At 44.7% G+C, this 18,405-nt stretch overlaps 1 protein-coding gene and 1 pseudogene across 1 annotated transcript; one reads left to right on the top strand and one right to left on the bottom strand.

Moving 5' to 3' along the window:
• The first annotated feature begins 6,617 nt into the window (after positions 1-6,617).
• On the top strand, positions 6,618-12,557 carry LOC149365027 (EEF1A lysine methyltransferase 4-like). Its single transcript, XM_089575103.1, has 3 exons — positions 6,618-6,928; positions 7,962-8,245; positions 10,761-12,557. Exons 1-3 carry the CDS (start codon positions 6,772-6,774, stop codon positions 11,043-11,045), a joined length of 726 nt encoding a protein of 241 aa, XP_089431229.1. The 5' UTR covers positions 6,618-6,771; the 3' UTR covers positions 11,046-12,557.
• A 1,645-nt stretch (positions 12,558-14,202) lies between these two features.
• Positions 14,203-18,300, bottom strand: LOC149365028 (uncharacterized; annotated as a pseudogene).
• Positions 18,301-18,405: the final 105 nt, after the last annotated feature.

The raw sequence follows: 18,405 nt of genomic DNA on the forward strand, positions 1-18,405 counted from the left end.
TGTTCGTGACGTCATTCAGAATGACTAACTACTGCTTGTGGCGTACATTCACCCGCACACTCAACTCAAACGTGCCTGAATGGCTTCTAACGACCTAATCCAAAGTATAGATGTCCCAGGAAGCAAACACTGGAAAGTTTAAGCAGGAAAAAAAGAACGATTCACGACATCCGCAGTGGGAAACTAAAGTATAATATATACATGAGAAACATGAATAAGCGCATATAGCCTCTCCGTGTTGGCCATAGTGTGCTGGACCCTTTCATTAAAAAAAAATAATAAAGATGAGCACATGGCAAGTTCTTGCTGTAACGAAGGGAGGAGGAGTGGCGGCATCCTGTTTAATCCTGTTAATTTGCAGCAGTTTACAAGAACATATATTTTTGGCTTTTATAATGTCACCGCTACTACTACTGCTACCACAACTACCACCACGGCTACTACTACTAACACTATAAACATTACTAGTACTACTACCTCAACTACTGCCATTGGTTTTGACCAGCGCGAAGTGTGCTACATTGCGCTGCTCAAAAACAATGCAAAAACAAGTAGCCCAACAGCTTGTTCTTGCACTACTACTATAATACTACTACTACTGTTACTACTTGGAAAGCTACTACCACTGCTACCACGACTACTACCACCATCGTTAGAACTACCACATCCGCTACCACTACTGCTACTACTAATGCGACTACTACTGCTACTCCTAGGCTACTGCTACCACTACTACAGTAATATATAGGTAAGTCTATTACAACTAAAGCTGCATTTGCAACCTCCCCCGAAACCGATGCGAAAGTTTCTCAAAGATCCCGAGACGACTAATAGCGGCACGTGCCTCGTGCGAGCGGAACACCGGCTGATAACACGAGCACTTCGCCCGGCAGTGTTCAGACCGCGCACGGTCTGCGCGGTCTGGAGAGCAGCAGCCAGGAGAGTAACAAGGTTTCACTATTGAGCGCAGAAACTTATATAACGACCCGAGGAACTAGAAAAGTAACTTGCAAGCGCGGCTCCTCGGGTTAGTAATTCGTGGCGGCTAAGTAGGAAAACGGCGCTACTTTTTAGGCAACATGAGGAATTGAACACACACCACGGCGCTTAGTTTGCGTGGCAAACAGCAGCAGCTAGGAGGGTAACAAGACCTGACGGCTGAGCGGAGAAGCCTGGGATGAGACGAGCGGGTGAGCGTGCAGCGATGTAAACCCGCTCACCTAAAAGTCTCCTCCCCCTGATGGTGGCGCGCTTCAGGTGTCCATCGAGATATGTGAGACAGATACTGCGACATTTCCTTTCCTCGAAAACCAATTTAATTTGATTTTAAGGGGCTTACGTAGGCTCTCCGCGTGGCGCCGCTTCCCCCTGGCTCCCATTGCTGTGGAGACAAAGGAGACGCTCTAGGCATCAGTTTTAGCGCAACTAAGTCAGGTGTGATGATTTTCAACGATACAATTGATCTGATGCTTACAATACAAGGCCATGAAATACCCGGAGTAGCCGAATACAAATATCTCGGGGTATGGGTAAACGAAGGGCAGATTTATACACGGAAAAGCACTAGCAGTCAGGGCAAAAGGGCGAAAATATTCCAGGATAATGAAACGTAGGGCATTATGGGGGTACAACAAATATGGAGTACTGAGAGGTGCTTGGAAAAGAATAATGGTGCCAGGGCCTACTTTCGGGAATGCGGTTCTGTGCTGAAGGGCAGAAGGTCAGTCAAGATTAGAAGTAAATCAGATAGCTGTTGGAAGATTACCACTAGGTGCCCAAAGCAAAACCACAAACCAGGGAGTACAGGGGGACATGGGCTGGGCATCGCCCGAAGCACAGGAAGCTCAGAGTAAAATACCATATGAAGAACGCATGAGGAAATTGGTCGATATCACGTGGGCAGCTAAGAAAAGCGTTGACTAAAAATGGTGGAAAAGAACTAGGAAGCTAACGAGTAGTATTCCGGACACACTGAGGACGGAGAAAGAAAAAGCATTAAATGACAGGTAACAAACACGAAAGGTAAAAATTGGATTAATTCAATGAAAAGGCAGGTCAAGAAGGAATTGTTTTTTGATAACACGAGGCAGTGCCCTATTCTTTGAGGTCTTATGGATAAGGTAGTTAAAGTAGCCGAAGAGTTTTACATAAATCTATACAGTAGCGATTGTAATCAGAATGTTACTGAGAGAGGCAGTAGAGCACAGCAATGGACGTAAAGATTGCCTTAGGAGCAATGCAAAGGGGGAAAGCAGCCGATGAGGATCAGATAACAGCAGATTTGTTGAAGGATGGAGGAGAGATGGTGCTCTAAAATCTAGCCACCCTGTACGCGCAATGCCTTGTGACCTCGAGCGTACCTAGAGCTTGGAAAAACGCTGACATTACCTTAATTTATAAGAAAGGAGACATCAAGGACTTGAAGAATTACAGACCGATCAGCTTATTGTCTGTTGCCAACAAGGTATTTACTGTGGTAATCGCTAACAGGGTCAGGACAACCTTAGACTTCAATCAACCAAATGATCAGGCAGTCTTTCGTAAAGGATACTCGGCAATAGACCATATTCACGCTGTCAATGAGGTGATACAGAAATGCGCAGAATATAACCAGCCCCTATATATAGCGTTCATGGATTACGAGAAAGCATTCAACTCAGTAGAAACCTCAGCAGTGATGCAGGCATTGCGGAATCAGGGTGTAGAAGAGTGTTATGTGAAAATATTGGAAGATATTTATAACGATTGCACAGCTACCACAAATCTCCATAAAGTCAGCAATAAAATTCCTATAAGGAAAGGTGTCAGGCCTTTCTATCTCGCCTATGCTATTCACCGCCTGTTTACAGGAAGTATTCCGGGGCCTGAAATGGGAACAGTTGGGGATACGAGTTAATGAAGAATACCTAAGTAATTTGCGATTCGCTGATGACATTGCCTTGCAAAGACACTCAGGATATGACCTGCAAAGCATGACCAATGAGTTAGACAGGCAGAGCAGAACGGTGGGGCTAAAAATTAACATGCAGAAAACCAAAGTAATATTCAACAGTCTCGCAAGGGAACAGCAGTTCATAATTGGTAGCGAGGTGCTGGAAGTGGCAAGGGAATACGTCTGCTTAGTGCGGGTAGTGACTGCAGATCCGAATCACAAGACTGGAATAACGAATAAGAATGGGGTGGAGCACACATAGCAGGTTCTCTCAGATCATGAATGGCAGTTTACCAATATCACTCAAGAGAAAAGTATACAACAGCTGTATCTTACCGGTACTCACCTATGGGGCAGAAACGTGGAGGCTAATAAAGAGGGTTCAGCTTAAGTTAAGGACAACGCAGCGAGCTATGGAAAGAAAAATGATAGGTGTAACGTTGAGAGATCGGAAGCGGGCGGAGTAAGTGAGGGAACAAACGCGGGTTAATGACATCCTAGTCGAAAGCAAGAGGAAGAAATGGGCTTGGGCAGGGCATGTAATGCGAAGGCAAGATAACCGCTGGTCCTTAAGGGTAACGGAGTGGATTCCAACAGAAGGCAAGCGTAGCAGGGGGCGGCAGAAAGTTAGGTGGGCGGATGAGATTAAGTTTGCGGGGATACGGTGGCCGCAACTGGCGAAGGACAGGGTTAATTGAAGAGACATGGGAGAGGTCTTTGCCCTGCAGTGGGAGTAGTCAGGCTGATGATGATGGTGTCTTAGAACGCGAAATTATGCAACTGCAAAAAGAAATTTAATGAAAAAGATGACACATGCGCTGTTTGTGGTCAACCTGTAGAAACAATTGAAGACATCATACTCAAATGTGATGGTATCCATTTGGATGTCGATGCAAGCACAGTCACTCTTCCTGAGCTTTTTTTTTTTTTTCGGAGATAAGAATGGTAATGTAAACAAATCTGCGAAGGAAGTTAGCAAAAAGCGACTGGAAGACCGGTGGCTCAAAAGCAGAGAGGTGGCATAAGGTCGAGAAGTGTAGGGAAACGTATTTAAAGAGAGTGGCGAATTTTAGTAACAATTTACAACACAGTTACAAAAGAAAAAAGTCAGGCATGGTGGCAACTGCCCCCATCACGTTTCAAAGGGGACGCTCATATCTGCCGTCCACCCATCCACCCCATGCAAGCGATTAAGCGATTGAACGGCGCATCGCAGTGAAAATTTCCAACTTGGAACCTCGTCGCTCTTGCCGCCGCTACGACTCAAAACAGCTTTTTAGAGCGAGAGCTCTACTCCTCGGGGTACAACTTCCGATTTAGATGTGGATGAGACAATGACCTTCAATGCCTCACAAGGTTAAAGCGAACTTAGTTAACTGCGTGGTGGTATGGCCCAAGCTATGGTAGTATGACCACGTGATCATATGACTATGACCACTTGGTACCTGACCTTGACGTTTGATTTGAGATAATGGGCGCCACATCAACAATGGCCTTCAATGCCCCAGAAGGTCAAACCGAACATAACTGCGTGGTGGCATGGGCCAATCTATGGTAGTATGGCCACATGCCATATGACTATGACCATTGGGTACCTGAAATTGACCTTTAACCTTGACCCTCGACCTTGAGTTTGACCTTAACATTTGATTTGAGACAGAGGAGACTATGCTCAACACAGCTTTCGCTCGTATAACTAGGTTATGCTCAACACTGCTTTCGCTCGTATAACTAGGTTCAAGCCATCCATTTTCTTGCGCCGCGGCGGCAGCATTCGCCAGCGTTTCGCTTGCACGTGAAAAAGGTTTAGTTTTTTTTCCTGCTAGCCTACCGCAGAGTGACTATACCCATTGTGGGACACACTGTAACCCCTCTCCACTCGCCCCAGTGGAGAGGGAGTATGCCGCATTCCTTTTGTAACTCAAATGGCACCCGCGTGCTGTGCGATGTCCGTGCACGTTAAAATGGTGATTGGCTATCAGTAAATGAAAGGTTTGGTTTATGGAAGCTTTACGTCCCAAATCGACTCAGGCTATGAGGGACGCAGTAAATGAAAGGCACGGTGACTGTCTCACTTCTCGGTGGACACCTCAACCCCGCCGTGTTTGGTTGGTTGGTTGGTTTATGGGGTTTAACGTCCCAAAGCGACTAAGGCTATGAGAGACGCCGTAGTGGAGGGCTCCGGAAATTTCGACCACCTGGGGTTCTTTAACGTGCACTGACATCACACAGTACACGGGCCTCGAATTTCTCCTCCAAAGAAATTCAACAGCCGCGGCCGGGATCGAACCCGCGTCTTTCGGGACAGCAGCCGAGCACCATAGCCACTGAGCCACCGCGGCGGCTGTTTGGAAGGAGTGAAAGAAGAGAGGAAGAGGTGCGGTTCGCCTCCATCGAAACGAGGCCGCCGCCGTTGGGTTCGGACCCAGATACTCGTGCATGTTAAAGATGCCCAGGCGGTCGAAATTATTCCGGAGCCCTCCTCTACGGCACCTCTTTATCTCATATTCCATTCCCTTCTACCCACACGGCGCGGCTCAGGTACCCAACGTAAATTGCACCCAACACATGCCTGGGGAGGTGCAGTACGGCTGCGTCCAGCGGGGGAGGGGCGAGGGGGGGGGGATATAAAAGACGGGAGGGTAACTTCGGGGCTGGCCAACGAGAATTGAGACAGTTACTGCGCCATTTCCTTTACTCACCCGTCTCCTCTCGCCAACTGGACCCGTGCCCTCTACTTTCTCTTTGCCTCTCTTCTCTTTCTTTTTCCTTCGCTCTTGCCTTTACCCCTCTATACTTTCCTCCTCTCCCACAAGGCTTCATATGTCGGACAATGCTAGACATGCATTAAAAGTTTATTACTGACGCCATCTTGCCCTGCCCTCTACCTACAATCAACAGTAATCTCCCTGAATTCGTGGCGTCGTCATCGTGTTAATCATTTAACGAACTAGTTAGCATTGATAACATGTGAAACACTTCGTCTTCGTGTAAGCGGCTGTGATTTTTTAACAAAGGCCATCGAGTGCGTTTTATATGTGTGCGCCTTTATTGCACCGGGCACGCAGAACATTAAAGATATGCGCCGGCATGTGGACCTTTAACGCAAGCGAATACCAAGCAAAAAAACGTATCCTTTTAGTCATGTTTTAGGGAGGAGGAGGAAGAACATTTATTTCCGCCGTATATGGCGCGGCAGCCACCTCCGGGTCCGCACGCAGGCGCCCGGGGAGACAGTCTGTCCCGTTCTTCGCTCTTGTGCAGTAGCTTGCATTTTCCTTCGGAATGGCCATCAAGCCGCTCACATTATTTTACCCTAAAACCCTGTAGCGAAGAAAGTGGCAAATATGCTCCGGCTTGTCAACGCACAACGCGGAAAGCACATGGAGGAAGGGAAAGAATCTGCTACGCGACTCCATTCCTAAATGTTTTAGGGCTTTTTGTTGTAAGTTATCAGTGCAGAATTTCAGTTTCGATTCATAACGTACGTCCTCGCAAAAATCCAAAACTCTTAGTGGATTACTTCAGAGGAAATGGGGCTTTAAAACTCTGTTGATCAGGCAAATGCTTAGAAACGATGTGATTGCATGCATATTACGAGCACGGACGACAACAACATGGCGGTCGAAGAAATAAAGATGGAGGCTTTTTCATTGGTTGGAGTTGCCCTTGGTTACGCAGCTCCGTGTACTCCCGTGTCCACGTGGTTGTTGCTAGCAGCCGCCAGCACATGCTTTCCCTTCCTCCATGTGCTTTCCGCGTTGTGCGTTGACAAGCCGGAGCATATTTGCCACTTTCTTCGCTACAGGGTTTTAGGGTAAAATAATGTGAGCGGCTTGATGGCCATTCCGAAGGAAAATGCAAGCTACTGCGATGTGGCTTACTGGGATGACAGGTATCGAACTGAGGCCACGTACGACTGGTTGCTGCCGTACCATACGTATGCCCACCTCATCAGTCGGCATGTCAAGAAAACAGATCGGATTCTTATGCTCGGTGAGCGACATTTCTTAGCGGTACTGCTATAATATTTTGCGATTTGGAGCATGCCCGCCTAACTTGATTTGGCTGCCTGATCGTATAAATGGAGCTCAGTGGTTCTGCTCTTGTGGTGTGTCTCCTCGTTGGCTTTTGTCCTTGTTTTCTGCGCTGCTAAGTAATGATTCCACACCAACTAGCCCAACTTTCTGTTCTTATTAACTCAGTGGTATCATTTTTCTGACTGTAAGCGGCGACTCCAAGAGAATCAAACGTGGTGCAGCGTATGCAGCTGCATGAGTACGCTATCGCCGTGTCATCGATGCGGCGCAACACCCTGCAGCGGTGGTTACGCCGTGCTAAACCATTTGTTTTGTTTCGGCTGTAGCACTAACGATTACATACTAGCAAAATAGCAACCTTTTTATTTTTGTGATGTGATGTTAATGGTTCATCGCTGTGTTTTTAATGGCTTTTGATGTAATGGACTAAACAAGTGCTGTGCCAGTGGCATTTTACTGTTTTACCACCAGATATGTCACCGCAGTGTTTACAGAGTTATTACCTCGTGAAAGTTATGCTGTTTTTTTTTTATTACTCTACCTCGGATGCACTTATTGAGCGATGCATTACATTACCGATTGTTTAGTTTTTGCGGTCCCGTATAGATTCAGAGGTGGTCAGTTCAATTGCGCGAGAATAAATGGACTGTAACAGTAAACTTCTGTAGACTCTCTGTGGTCATGTTATGCTTTGGACATTTGCACACGCAGCTAATGGTATTGTTGCATCATCTTCGTTCTCCTTCATTCTGTCAATTTACTTGCCCTGTGTGGAGCAGTGGCTCAGAGGCATATGCCTTTCAGGCGAGTCACTGTTCACTTGCTAACAGCATTTTAATCATTACCATCATCTTTGATTTCTGTTGACCACATCTTTAATGTCGGTGCAGATTCTTCTTGCACTTCACATTCAAATATTTACCATTGCTGCTACATGTTTTCTGGGACGTGTTATTGAGGAATTTTTCTATTTTAAAATTTTTTTCCAGGTTGTGGAAACAGCCCTCTGAGTGAGCTACTGTTCAAGGATGGCTTTAAGAACATTGAAAACATTGACTACTCTCGTGTGGTGATAAATAACATGGCGTCACACTGTGATGACTGTGCTCAGATGAAATGGCACGTTATGGATGCCACGCAACTGCAGTTTCCAGACAGCTCGTTTGATGTAGTCATTGAAAAGGCCACACTAGATGCTATGATGGTAAAAGAAAAAGACCCGTGGACAATCTCCGAATCAACCCAGCTGCTGGTGACAAAAGTATTGAAGGAGGTAAATTCAGTATTTTGTTGTGCTACTGTGTTGCTACAAACTACAGTAAAATATCTTTATTGGTGAGGTTGAAGGGGAGTTCGTTCTGAATGTGGAGCCCTTAGTCCAGTACCCCAATGGTTCTTGTGGCCGCCGCAGCCCAGGCGACCAGCTGGCGCTGATCAACCAGGTTGGGCGATCGGAGGTCACGCTTCCAGTCAGCTACATTTGAGACAGGCAGCCGAGGGCTGCCCAAATGGCCTGGCAGGCCCAGATAGCGTGTTGTGAAAGTGTAGGTTGTGCAACCACGGGATGTACTACAAAGAAAAGACACAGAGACACACACAAGCGCTTGTGTGTGTCTCTGTGTCTTTTCTTTGTGGTTCGTCCCATGGTTGCGCAACCTACACCTTCACAACATCATGTACCAACTAGGCCCAACCGAAGTTTTATTGAAGTTCCAGATAGCGTGGTATGAAGCCGCATGATCTCTGCATATTGGGCAATTGGCGTAGTAGCGAGCAGGGTAAAGGCGCTGCAATGCTGGCCACCAAAAGCAAAGCCTGTTGCCTTACCTTGTATATTCTATGCGAACATAAAAATTCTAGATGCGAAGTTTAAACTAGGAAGCATTTGATTATAATGCCGACTCAAGCTATTCTGAACATTGCTATGGTAAAACTAACTTGTTAAAACTAGAAGGTGAATGTAAGAACTGAGCAGCTTCTTGTGTAACAGGATACCGCAGAGGTACAGAAACGGTAACACTACTGATATGTGCGTTTTGATGATAATAAAGGGGATCCCAATGCATTCGAATCATACAAATGGCATTGGCATAGCACATGGTAAGACATTAGTTGTTTTGGGGGGATAGACACTACAATCTACACATGGTAACGCATTAGTTGTTTTTGGGAAATAGACTTTACATTCTGGCTAGAGCACTTCTCTGCTGTGTTAGGCAGTTTGCAGCTGCAGGCAGTTGCATTCTTGCATATTATACTGAAGTTTCAATACCATTTCTTTTTAGTCTCATTTTTGCAACAGTAGCCATTTAACATGTAGCTCTCATGTTTCTTCACATTCAAACTGTATACGCTGCATTATATTGCTGAAATGAACTCGTGTTGTCACATGTGATGTTGGCCGAATTTCCAGTTATGCTGCCTGTGTGTATGCTTTGAGCATGAAACGTTGTAGATTTTTGGTTCACCTGCATATAGCACTGTCCTTTATAACAGAAAGCTCTACAGTCAGATACAATTTAAGAACGAAGTGGCAGATGTGCCTCAAGTGGCATCAACCAGTCCTTGTAACATCGTGGTTGATCACGTTGTTCCTAGTAGCATGACATTGCAGGGAGCTGGCAGGTAGTAGGGGATTAACGGTAGATTAATAAATTAACCATAAACTAACCATGATGTCGTGACAATTGGTCAATGACATCTTAGTCAAAATCAAGAGGAAGAAATGGGCTTGGGCAGGGCATGTAATGCGAAGGCAAGATAACCGCTGATCCTTAAGGGTAACGGAGTGGATTCCAAGAGAAAGCAAACGTAGCAGGGGACGGCAGAAAGTTTGGTGGGCGGATGAGATTAAGAAGTTTGCGGGGATACGGTGGCGGCAACTGGCAAAGGACAGGGTTAATTGGAGAGACATGGGAGGGGCCTTTGCCCTGCAGTGGGTGTAGTCAGGCTGATGATGATGATGATGATTGGTTGGAGGGTCTCCCTTGAGGGGCATTTGCCACTCCATTTTTGAGTTTATCTGGCTATTCTATTCAGAAGTAATTTGTTGCCCTTGTGTCTATGTCATACGTGGAGAGCTATCACAAATCTAACTAACATGACAGGAAGACTACTTCATATTTGAAGCCATGGCTGAAGAAAGATGACTCTTAGTTTAGCAAGGAGGCCTCCGCTATTAAATTGGACAGCAGCTTACTGAGGCTCCACTTTATGATTCTCCACATGATGAGGCTCCACAATGAGGCTGCACATGATACTGCTCAGCAACATGTGCATACTTTTTGTTTGAAATTCACAGAAAGACCATGATCCTGCCCATGAGTTCTTTTACTGAGAATAAAATGCTTATGGAAATGGCATGCCATGTGTTTCTAGTAATGGCTGTAATGGAGTCAGAGTTAGTTGTGCAGTGGAAATTGCCACTTTCCTGTCTTTGGTGATATCAACGCCATGCTAGAGGGAGGTTTTGCATGCTTCCAGCAATCTAAAAAAATGGCCTGCCATACAAAAGCTCGATGCATCATATAGTTTAGAGTAACGCATGATTAGAGTCTGGCAGAATGCAGCTAAGTTTCTGCTAGCAGCTGACGACTCCAGGCTGCCCGCTGCAGACAGTTAATTAAACTAAACTAGTCTACTGTTGGTGACAAAAGTTCCTTTTAATTTATTTCCTGCACAGCTTACAACAAAGTGTTTTCTGTGCAGCTTTCTCAGCCACATGCTTTTTCTTTGTCTCTTTGTGTATGTTGAAGAGGCTGAATTGCATCCTGCTGTGTACATTTCAGGTCAGCCGTGTGCTGTGCGGTGGCGGCCGCTTTATATCCATCACCTTCGCACAGCCCCACTTCCGGAGCCCGCTCTACGCTGACACCCAGTTTGGCTGGTCCCTCGACACATTTGAGTTTGGCAGCAGCTTCCACTACTTCTGTTACGTCATGACCAAAGGCCAAAGGCTTTCATCCAATGCTGTGTCTCATTACTGTTTGCCTACGTTTCGCAGAAACTCGAGCACAAGCCAAAGCAGTGAACCCGAGAGTGAGGACTTTCTTTTGCGGATTTTAGCCTCTTGACACTGGGTGGAAGTAAAGCCCCTAGGTGGAAGCTTTTACTGTAATTTAAAGTTTTAACTGTAGCACTAAAATTTATGGGAAGGGTTGTCAGTAACGTTGACAATGCAGAGATTTGCACTTCAGAATGAAGCTGGAATAATGAAACCAACAGTTCCACTTTTTTAACTGAATAATATATTTTTGAATACTGGTCAGACCTGTACAGTGGCCGCAGTTTGCTTAGGGGTCCTACCATGAACAGAAAACGATTACGCACATGTAAGCTACTTCACTGATCTTAAGAGAGGTTCAAAGTGTCCTTTTTTGTGTGTGTGCTATATATACGAACTAGCATGCAGCATAATGCATATGATGCAGTATGCAGCATTATGGAGCTGATACCATTGGGAATGCATGTTTGCCCAGCCAAAATTGAGAAAATTATTGCCATGCTTTTTTCATGCCCTGGATTTACCGCTGGCATTTTCCCAAAATTGAAAAAAAATTATGCCTGTAGCCAGTACACATATATTTTTTCTGGAACTGAAAAAAAAAAAAAAAAAAAAACTTCCAGAAAATGCCACTGTCACTTCGAGTTGTTGGTCAATTCGCTCTCACCCTACCATCTGCAAGCCGTCCTGGTTAGTTGGTAGAGTGGCTACCCATGCAGGCTTTGATCCCGGGTTCAACCGAGACCAGCACAAATTTTTCTCCAAATACGAAGTTTCTGTAAAAGCTGTATAGCTTTCCTTTCTAGCCATATGGCTACATTTGGGTGGATGGTAATGAGTAATTACTCCCTTATTACAAATATACTCCAATTTGGGGAATTGGCCTGAACATTGGACTCAAACCTGTGTATGTATGTACTAAATAGGTTTGTACTGTTTCGATGAATGGATCCGTTTCAGTAATATTAAGCCAACTTCCCAACAATGCTGCAAGCCCAAGTGGCAGTGGAGCAGCCAGTGTTTACTGCAGCACATTTCGAGTGTTTTAATACATAGAGGATGTTAACATGGTTTCTATGGTGATGGAATGCATAGGTGCAAAGTGCCAGAAAACACGTTCAGTAATTCATCCCCACCTGACTGCTGACTAGTGCTGCCGTTTGTTGATCAGTGTGCAACATGGAAATGCCAACCTGTAGACTTGGATACAGTGTAAGGAAATACGAACTGGGCAAGCTGAATTGGAATATTATGTTCCTGCATTTGTGCAGCCACCATTGTGTGTGACGACATTGGTCAGGCTCTCATTCTAACTTGCAATGCTATAGCAGTCAAAGCAGCTTGGCACAGAGTAAAATGTATGCATGGATGGCTAAGTGCTTAATATATTTAACATATGGTTGATTAACTGCAGAGGAGTTGTACTGTGATATAACATTACGCTTCTGCCATGATGTGCATAAGCGCGTCTGCCATTTTTCTCTGCTCAGGAGTGTGTGCAATGATTTACATTCATGATGTCAGGGTGGCTTTTTTATTGTAATACTTATTGTGTACATTGAATAAAATTATTTTAATGTTAGCTGTGGTTGTCTGATTCAAGGGTATCTGATTCAAGGGTATAGGGTATTCAAGGGATTTGTTGAGGATGAAGCAACAACAAGGATTCCTTTCATTTCCTTCATGTTGTTGGTGGCGGAAGTGGTGTTTGAAGTCAAGGTATAAGATGCATGCAGCTAATTCACAGTCTGTTTCCTCAAACAGTTTTCCTAGCAAAAATAACGTGTAGTGTGCCAACTATAGCTGTTTTCTCTACCGATGGCGCTGGGGCTGAGCTGCACATAAAACGAGGAAGTTGGTCTCTTTCGTTGCTGGCTGCGCTGGACGCTATGCTGCAAGATTCGTCCCAGTAGCTAGGTCTCTCCAAGCGCCCTCAAAAAACGCATCCCTATACATGGAAATACGGTGTTGATGCTATGGAAAACTAGGACTATTTGTACCTATTTCAATACAATGGCAGTCTGGTACCTAGTGGTTGGAGATGTTTTTACTTTGTCAAAATTTGACAAAATTTTTTTAATGTTTACTGCAAAATGCGAATTTTTTTTTTTTTCTCTCGTCGAATATTATTTCCGAGGAAAAATAGTAGGCTTTTTCCCGGTGATAAGTGTCGCACACTTGCGAGCTCAGAAATCGCATAGTGTTAACTTATTTTTTAGCAAGAGAAGTTTCATGTACCAGTATTCAACACTTGAACGGTTGTGCTTAGAGCATTAATTGCAATACCGAATGCAAGTGCCATAAAAAGAAAGTCACAGAACAGAAGCTAAGTGATAGGGTCTTGAGACAAAATATTTTAAAAAGTGGGTTGTGTGCAAACCCAGACCATAAAAACACAAGTAAAAGCAACGTACAGGTGAGCAACACAGGTGTGCGCTTGCCTCGCATATGCACGTAAAACCAGATTTTTTGTCATGCTACCTTTATGTTGAAACAACATTTTGGCTGTGGTAAATACAAGTGCATTTGTTGCTCGACAGCCTGCTGACTACTCCTTATGTGGAAGTAAAGGTGGAAGTAACAAACGTTTCTCAAGAACAAATTTTAGAATTGTAAGTAAGGAAAACCCAGAAAGAGCCAGAGGGCCCCCGATGAGTGCAGTGATGGAAGCACCATTGCGGCGTCATCGAAGCCAGAGCATGACCGTTTTGTGACACATGGCAGCTTGTTGCGGCTACAGACATCATTGCTGTCCCTATATACTGCAAGAAAGCTCCTTAAGGGGGGACACTGGTCTTGAAAAAAAATTTTTATTAATGAAGTCACAGTTGCGAAATCTTCAGGGAATATGTATTTTTGTGTGCTGATTCTAAATATGTCATTTAATTTCATGCAAAACAATTCCTTGAGCACTTATGCACTTTTTATGCTAGTATTTTGCGGAGAGTTTTGAAGAAAATTTGCTGCAGGAAACTCGCTGAAATGTATGCCATTGGGTTCTCTTGACACCAAGGAATACAATAAGGGTGAAATTATCTTCCTGCCTATCATAGAACTTAATTTATAGAGTTTCGAAGTTCTCGCTTTAGAAATGATAAGGAAAGTGTGTATTCCTGTTTCTGAAGTGGCAGCTTCAGTGCCCTATTACTCAAGTTGTCTGAGAGCCAGGATGATAATTTTCCCCTTATTGTATTCCTTGGTGTCAAGAGAACCCAATGGCATACATTTCAGGAAGTTTCCTGCAGCAAATTTTCTTCAAAACTCTCCGCAAAATACTTGCATAAAAAGTGCATAAGTGCACAAGGAATTGTTTTACATGAAATTAAATGACATATCTAGAATCAACGCACAAAAATACATGTGCCCTGATAATTTCATAACTATGACTAAATTAATAAAATTTTCTTTTCAAGACCAGTGTCCCCCCTTTTCACTTTGAGAAGGTTACGACAGTCTGGGAGCAGAAGGCGGAACGCTAGTAGACGAAAGCTTGACGAGGTGGTAGAGCCTCTCGGTCTGCACTCAGCCTGAATCTATAAAGTATAGGAGCAATGCCTCAGAATTAACATGTTTTGCGAAAAGTTCAGAGCCCAGGGTGGTTTGCTTCTAGGCCATGTCATGTGGTTCGTTCATTCTAGCGATGGCCTTGTGGTAGAGCATCCGCCTTGCATTCGGGAGGTTTTGGCTTCTATCTCCAGTGCCACCGGGTACCCACCGGCCTGGTGCTTGGCTTTTCTGGGGTGAACTTCTTAGGAAAAGGGTCCAGCTCTCTCGAAGGTACAAGGAGCTCTCATACTCTGCCTTCTGAAAGTTGGGGCATACATAGATGCTACAAGAGCCCGGCTACATGGCCTTGAAGCAGACCTTTCGGGCTAAAGGCTGTACATCCAACAATCTTGCTGTCACAGTGCACTCCTGGCTTCTGCAACCCGTAGTACTCAATAGCCAGAAAGCTGTGGCATGCATCTTACGAATACTGATCCTTTTCTGACAGAACTGAATTTTTTTAAAATGAATATGCCATATGTTTGTCGTTTTTTTCTTTTTGGTTTAAAACGAAAACTCCAACCCCTACTTATATCAGCTGGCTTTTCTCATCCAGTTTTAATCATTCTCACCACATGCAAACATCAGTTCAGTGTGCAAGCATAGCGAATATGCTACATTTAGACAAGCTAGTCTTTGTAGGTAGCTGTATGGCCAAGCTCGTATGGAAGTTGATTACTTCGCTTATCATCATTACAATCATAATTAATTTACTAGTTTGTATTCAACCTAAGGTCAAAACCCCACTTCGTCGCCGCTCGAATTTTGGCCGCTCGGCCAACCCTCACGGTGGGTGTTTTGTGAATGTGGCCGTCCCAAACTTGGTATCATTTGTAGCAGTTGAAATGGTTGTAAACATCAGTTGTAAAACTGGAAGAAACAACCTGTTTATATGCCCTAATTTACTAAGTGCAAAGAGACAAGATCGAGTCCCTCCATTGAATCGTGGTGTAGGAACGACTAAGTTAAGTTTCGCTGTCGTCTTGTCTTTCATTGTCCCTGAAATTTCTTGCTACCACCACCTTAAAGTCAAGGCAGTGCAGCCGTCTAGACAAAACCTTGGTTTAACCTACGCCATAACTAAATTACTGAAACCCTCAACAGTTCACTGTGCTCAACCATACCAGTGCCTCCTGTATTCTTTCAATGCCCGGCGAAAGAAAAAAATATGTACAGGCGCGGATGAAAGTAAACAGAGCACGCAACTGTCTTCGAATATTTTTCACGCGTCACCTAATTGAAATTTCCAGCAGCGGTACGCGCATGCTGGTAGAGGAGGTTGGTGGGCTTTCTTGTAGACAAACAACGCTTCTTCATTACCAAAGGAGAAAGCGTGATTGCACTTCGAACGCAATAGCTTGCTCCGTTTACTTATGGCCGTGCCTGTACAGCGCCACCGTCAGCGCTAGTACAAAGCGCCGCCATAGGGAGTGCCACCGAAAATGGGTTTCTATGTCGCCTGTCGCGTATTGTCTGCTTGCAAAGCCTGGTTTGTATTTGCATGCGATGCCAGGCTTTTTTTGGTATTTCGAATGCAGTGATGAGGCAGAAATGATGGCAGGGCATGCGAGGGGAAGTTGCCGGATTTAACGTTTGGTTTCCTGTTTGCTGAGCTCCCGTCAAGGGGCCGAATTTAACTACGCATGCATATATATGTGCTTCGAGAAAGCCACGTGTTGCAAGCATGCGGCGAGCCCCGCAAAAAATATCCAGCGACGCAGCTGCTGCTCATCTAAGTCATGTACAATATGGGCGTACGGCATCTTTATGATGCTTTCATTCTGAACAGAACAAGAAAATGCAGAAGAAAATCATTTACCTTCAAGCCTCAGGTGCTTCCTCGAGATTGGCGGTGTGCAGCTTGCCTGTCAGTGATGCCAAAAGTATAATTTGTCAGGAGAGGTCTGAAGAAGCGCACAGCTATAAGTTCCATCAGTTTTAGACGGTACGTTTTTTCTTCATCTTGGCACTTCAAGAGTTGTGAGGCACAGAATTCTCAATCAGCATGACGCACCATTGTTGCTAACGGTTTAGGGGGAGTTGAATTCGTTTTCAGCATTTCATCACCAAATTCCCTTAGGATGTCCAGGACAAACAGCAACTGCTGTGAGAAATAAAGGAGCCCGGCTTGGTCCTGACTACGTGTGAATGCATCAAGAGCGGTTGGTTTGTTGCTGATCTCGAGGATATACCTGCGCAGCCTCCGCAGTTCATTTCTTCGCTGATGACTCTCGCAATGTAACCCCCCACATACACAGTTGCAGAGATCTGCAGTGAAGCTATGAATAAGGGCAGCGCTGTTGTATCCAGCCTTTTAAGCACGTGAGCAGCTTTTGAGAGATGTACATTTAGGTTGGCCTGTGCATGAAATGTCTCGGAAGGCTGAATGGGAGACATTATTGCTCTTTCAGTGTGAGCAATGTTTGGCAGCATATCAGAGGCGCCTATTCCTGTCTTCAGCACTTTTTGGACCCCCGAAAGGGTAGCACGAACATCCAAGGTGTCATTGCATCTCAAGCACATCCGTAGCGTTCCGAACAGTAATTCTATTGGATCACTGTTGAACTTGCGAGTAAGCACGAATGAGAAGTTCTCAAATCTCAAGAGATATCTCACACAGGCAACACTAGAGTATGTGCAGATCAAAACCGCCTCATAGGTCTCATTTGTTAAAAATTCACGTGGATGTGCACATCTCCTTTTTATGTCCTCCAAGTACACTGGCATTGTTACCTCGAGCCAATCCAGCCGATCATCAGTGCCATCGTCATAACGACGAGCATCTGGGAACTTCTGGCGTATATGCTGCGTTGTGTTGCTTGTATCAAGAAGGACAAACCAGTGAGAAAGGTTCCTCATACATATGATGGTTGGGCCAGCCGTTGCAAGGATGTATTGTTAAGTGTGACCATGCAGCTTGTCCTTTTAAGTGTTTTAAGGCAGCTGTTACTGCTGGGGATAGTACCTTAATGGCTCTTCCCACATTCATTTTTTTGATGTTGTTCGGGTACAAGTGCTTTCCACTCAGATAACGCATTGGTTTCACTCGAGTTTTTTTGTAATTCATATGCATCCTTGAGGTAACTTGATGAAATTTCTGCTTTTGGCCCAATGTTGTGCGCCAGAAACTGGGAGCGCACTTTTTGTGCACATGGCAGGGATCAGAACTTAGGAACAGAGGCCTTCCAGGGTCACTTAGACGTACAGTTTTCTATGTCACAGTACCGCTACCAGGTATTTTCATGGCATGTACTATCAGCAACGAATGAAACGCGAACAAGAAAACTGATGAAGCAACACAAATGCAGCAACATATCAGCTCCTAGAGAGCAAGTACACGCGAGGTTTGTTAACACTTCTATAGAAGTGTCTTCACGCTTTCGATGTGACATTACGCTCTACTAGGACAGAGCCTCCCCTTCCCAAGAATTTGTTAGTTTTCTGTTTGTGGCTCGCTTTTCTTGTTCGCGTTTCATTTCTTGCTGATAGTACATATGCTTTATGGTTGTCGGTGACGAGTCTTGCGTTGCGGAAGCCACAGGTTTCTACTTTCTTTATAATGAATAGTATAAGCTCATGAAGTTGCGCACACCAGTGAGGCCCTTGGTGAAGTAGTAACTGACTGGAATTCTGTATGATGTGGACAACCCATTCATAACAAAACAAAGCAAAAAGTTGGCTAAAACAACATCTTGGCTACCATCGCCCACACCAACTTCATAGTGCCCAATAAAGCAGTCCTGCTGCTTGTGATACTGCAACTTTTCTTTGATGCGCATCTCATCAACGGTAAGAAAACACACCCTTGACTGTGGCGTTTCAGATTTCAGCTTCAGCCTTAAGTTGAGTCTTAACTAGTTTTGTGAATCCTGTTTCGCCATCCT

Source organism: Amblyomma mixtum, chromosome 2 (assembly GCF_055824585.1).
Source record: "Amblyomma mixtum isolate Tamu chromosome 2, ASM5582458v1, whole genome shotgun sequence".
Classification (NCBI taxonomy): domain Eukaryota; kingdom Metazoa; phylum Arthropoda; class Arachnida; order Ixodida; family Ixodidae; genus Amblyomma; species Amblyomma mixtum.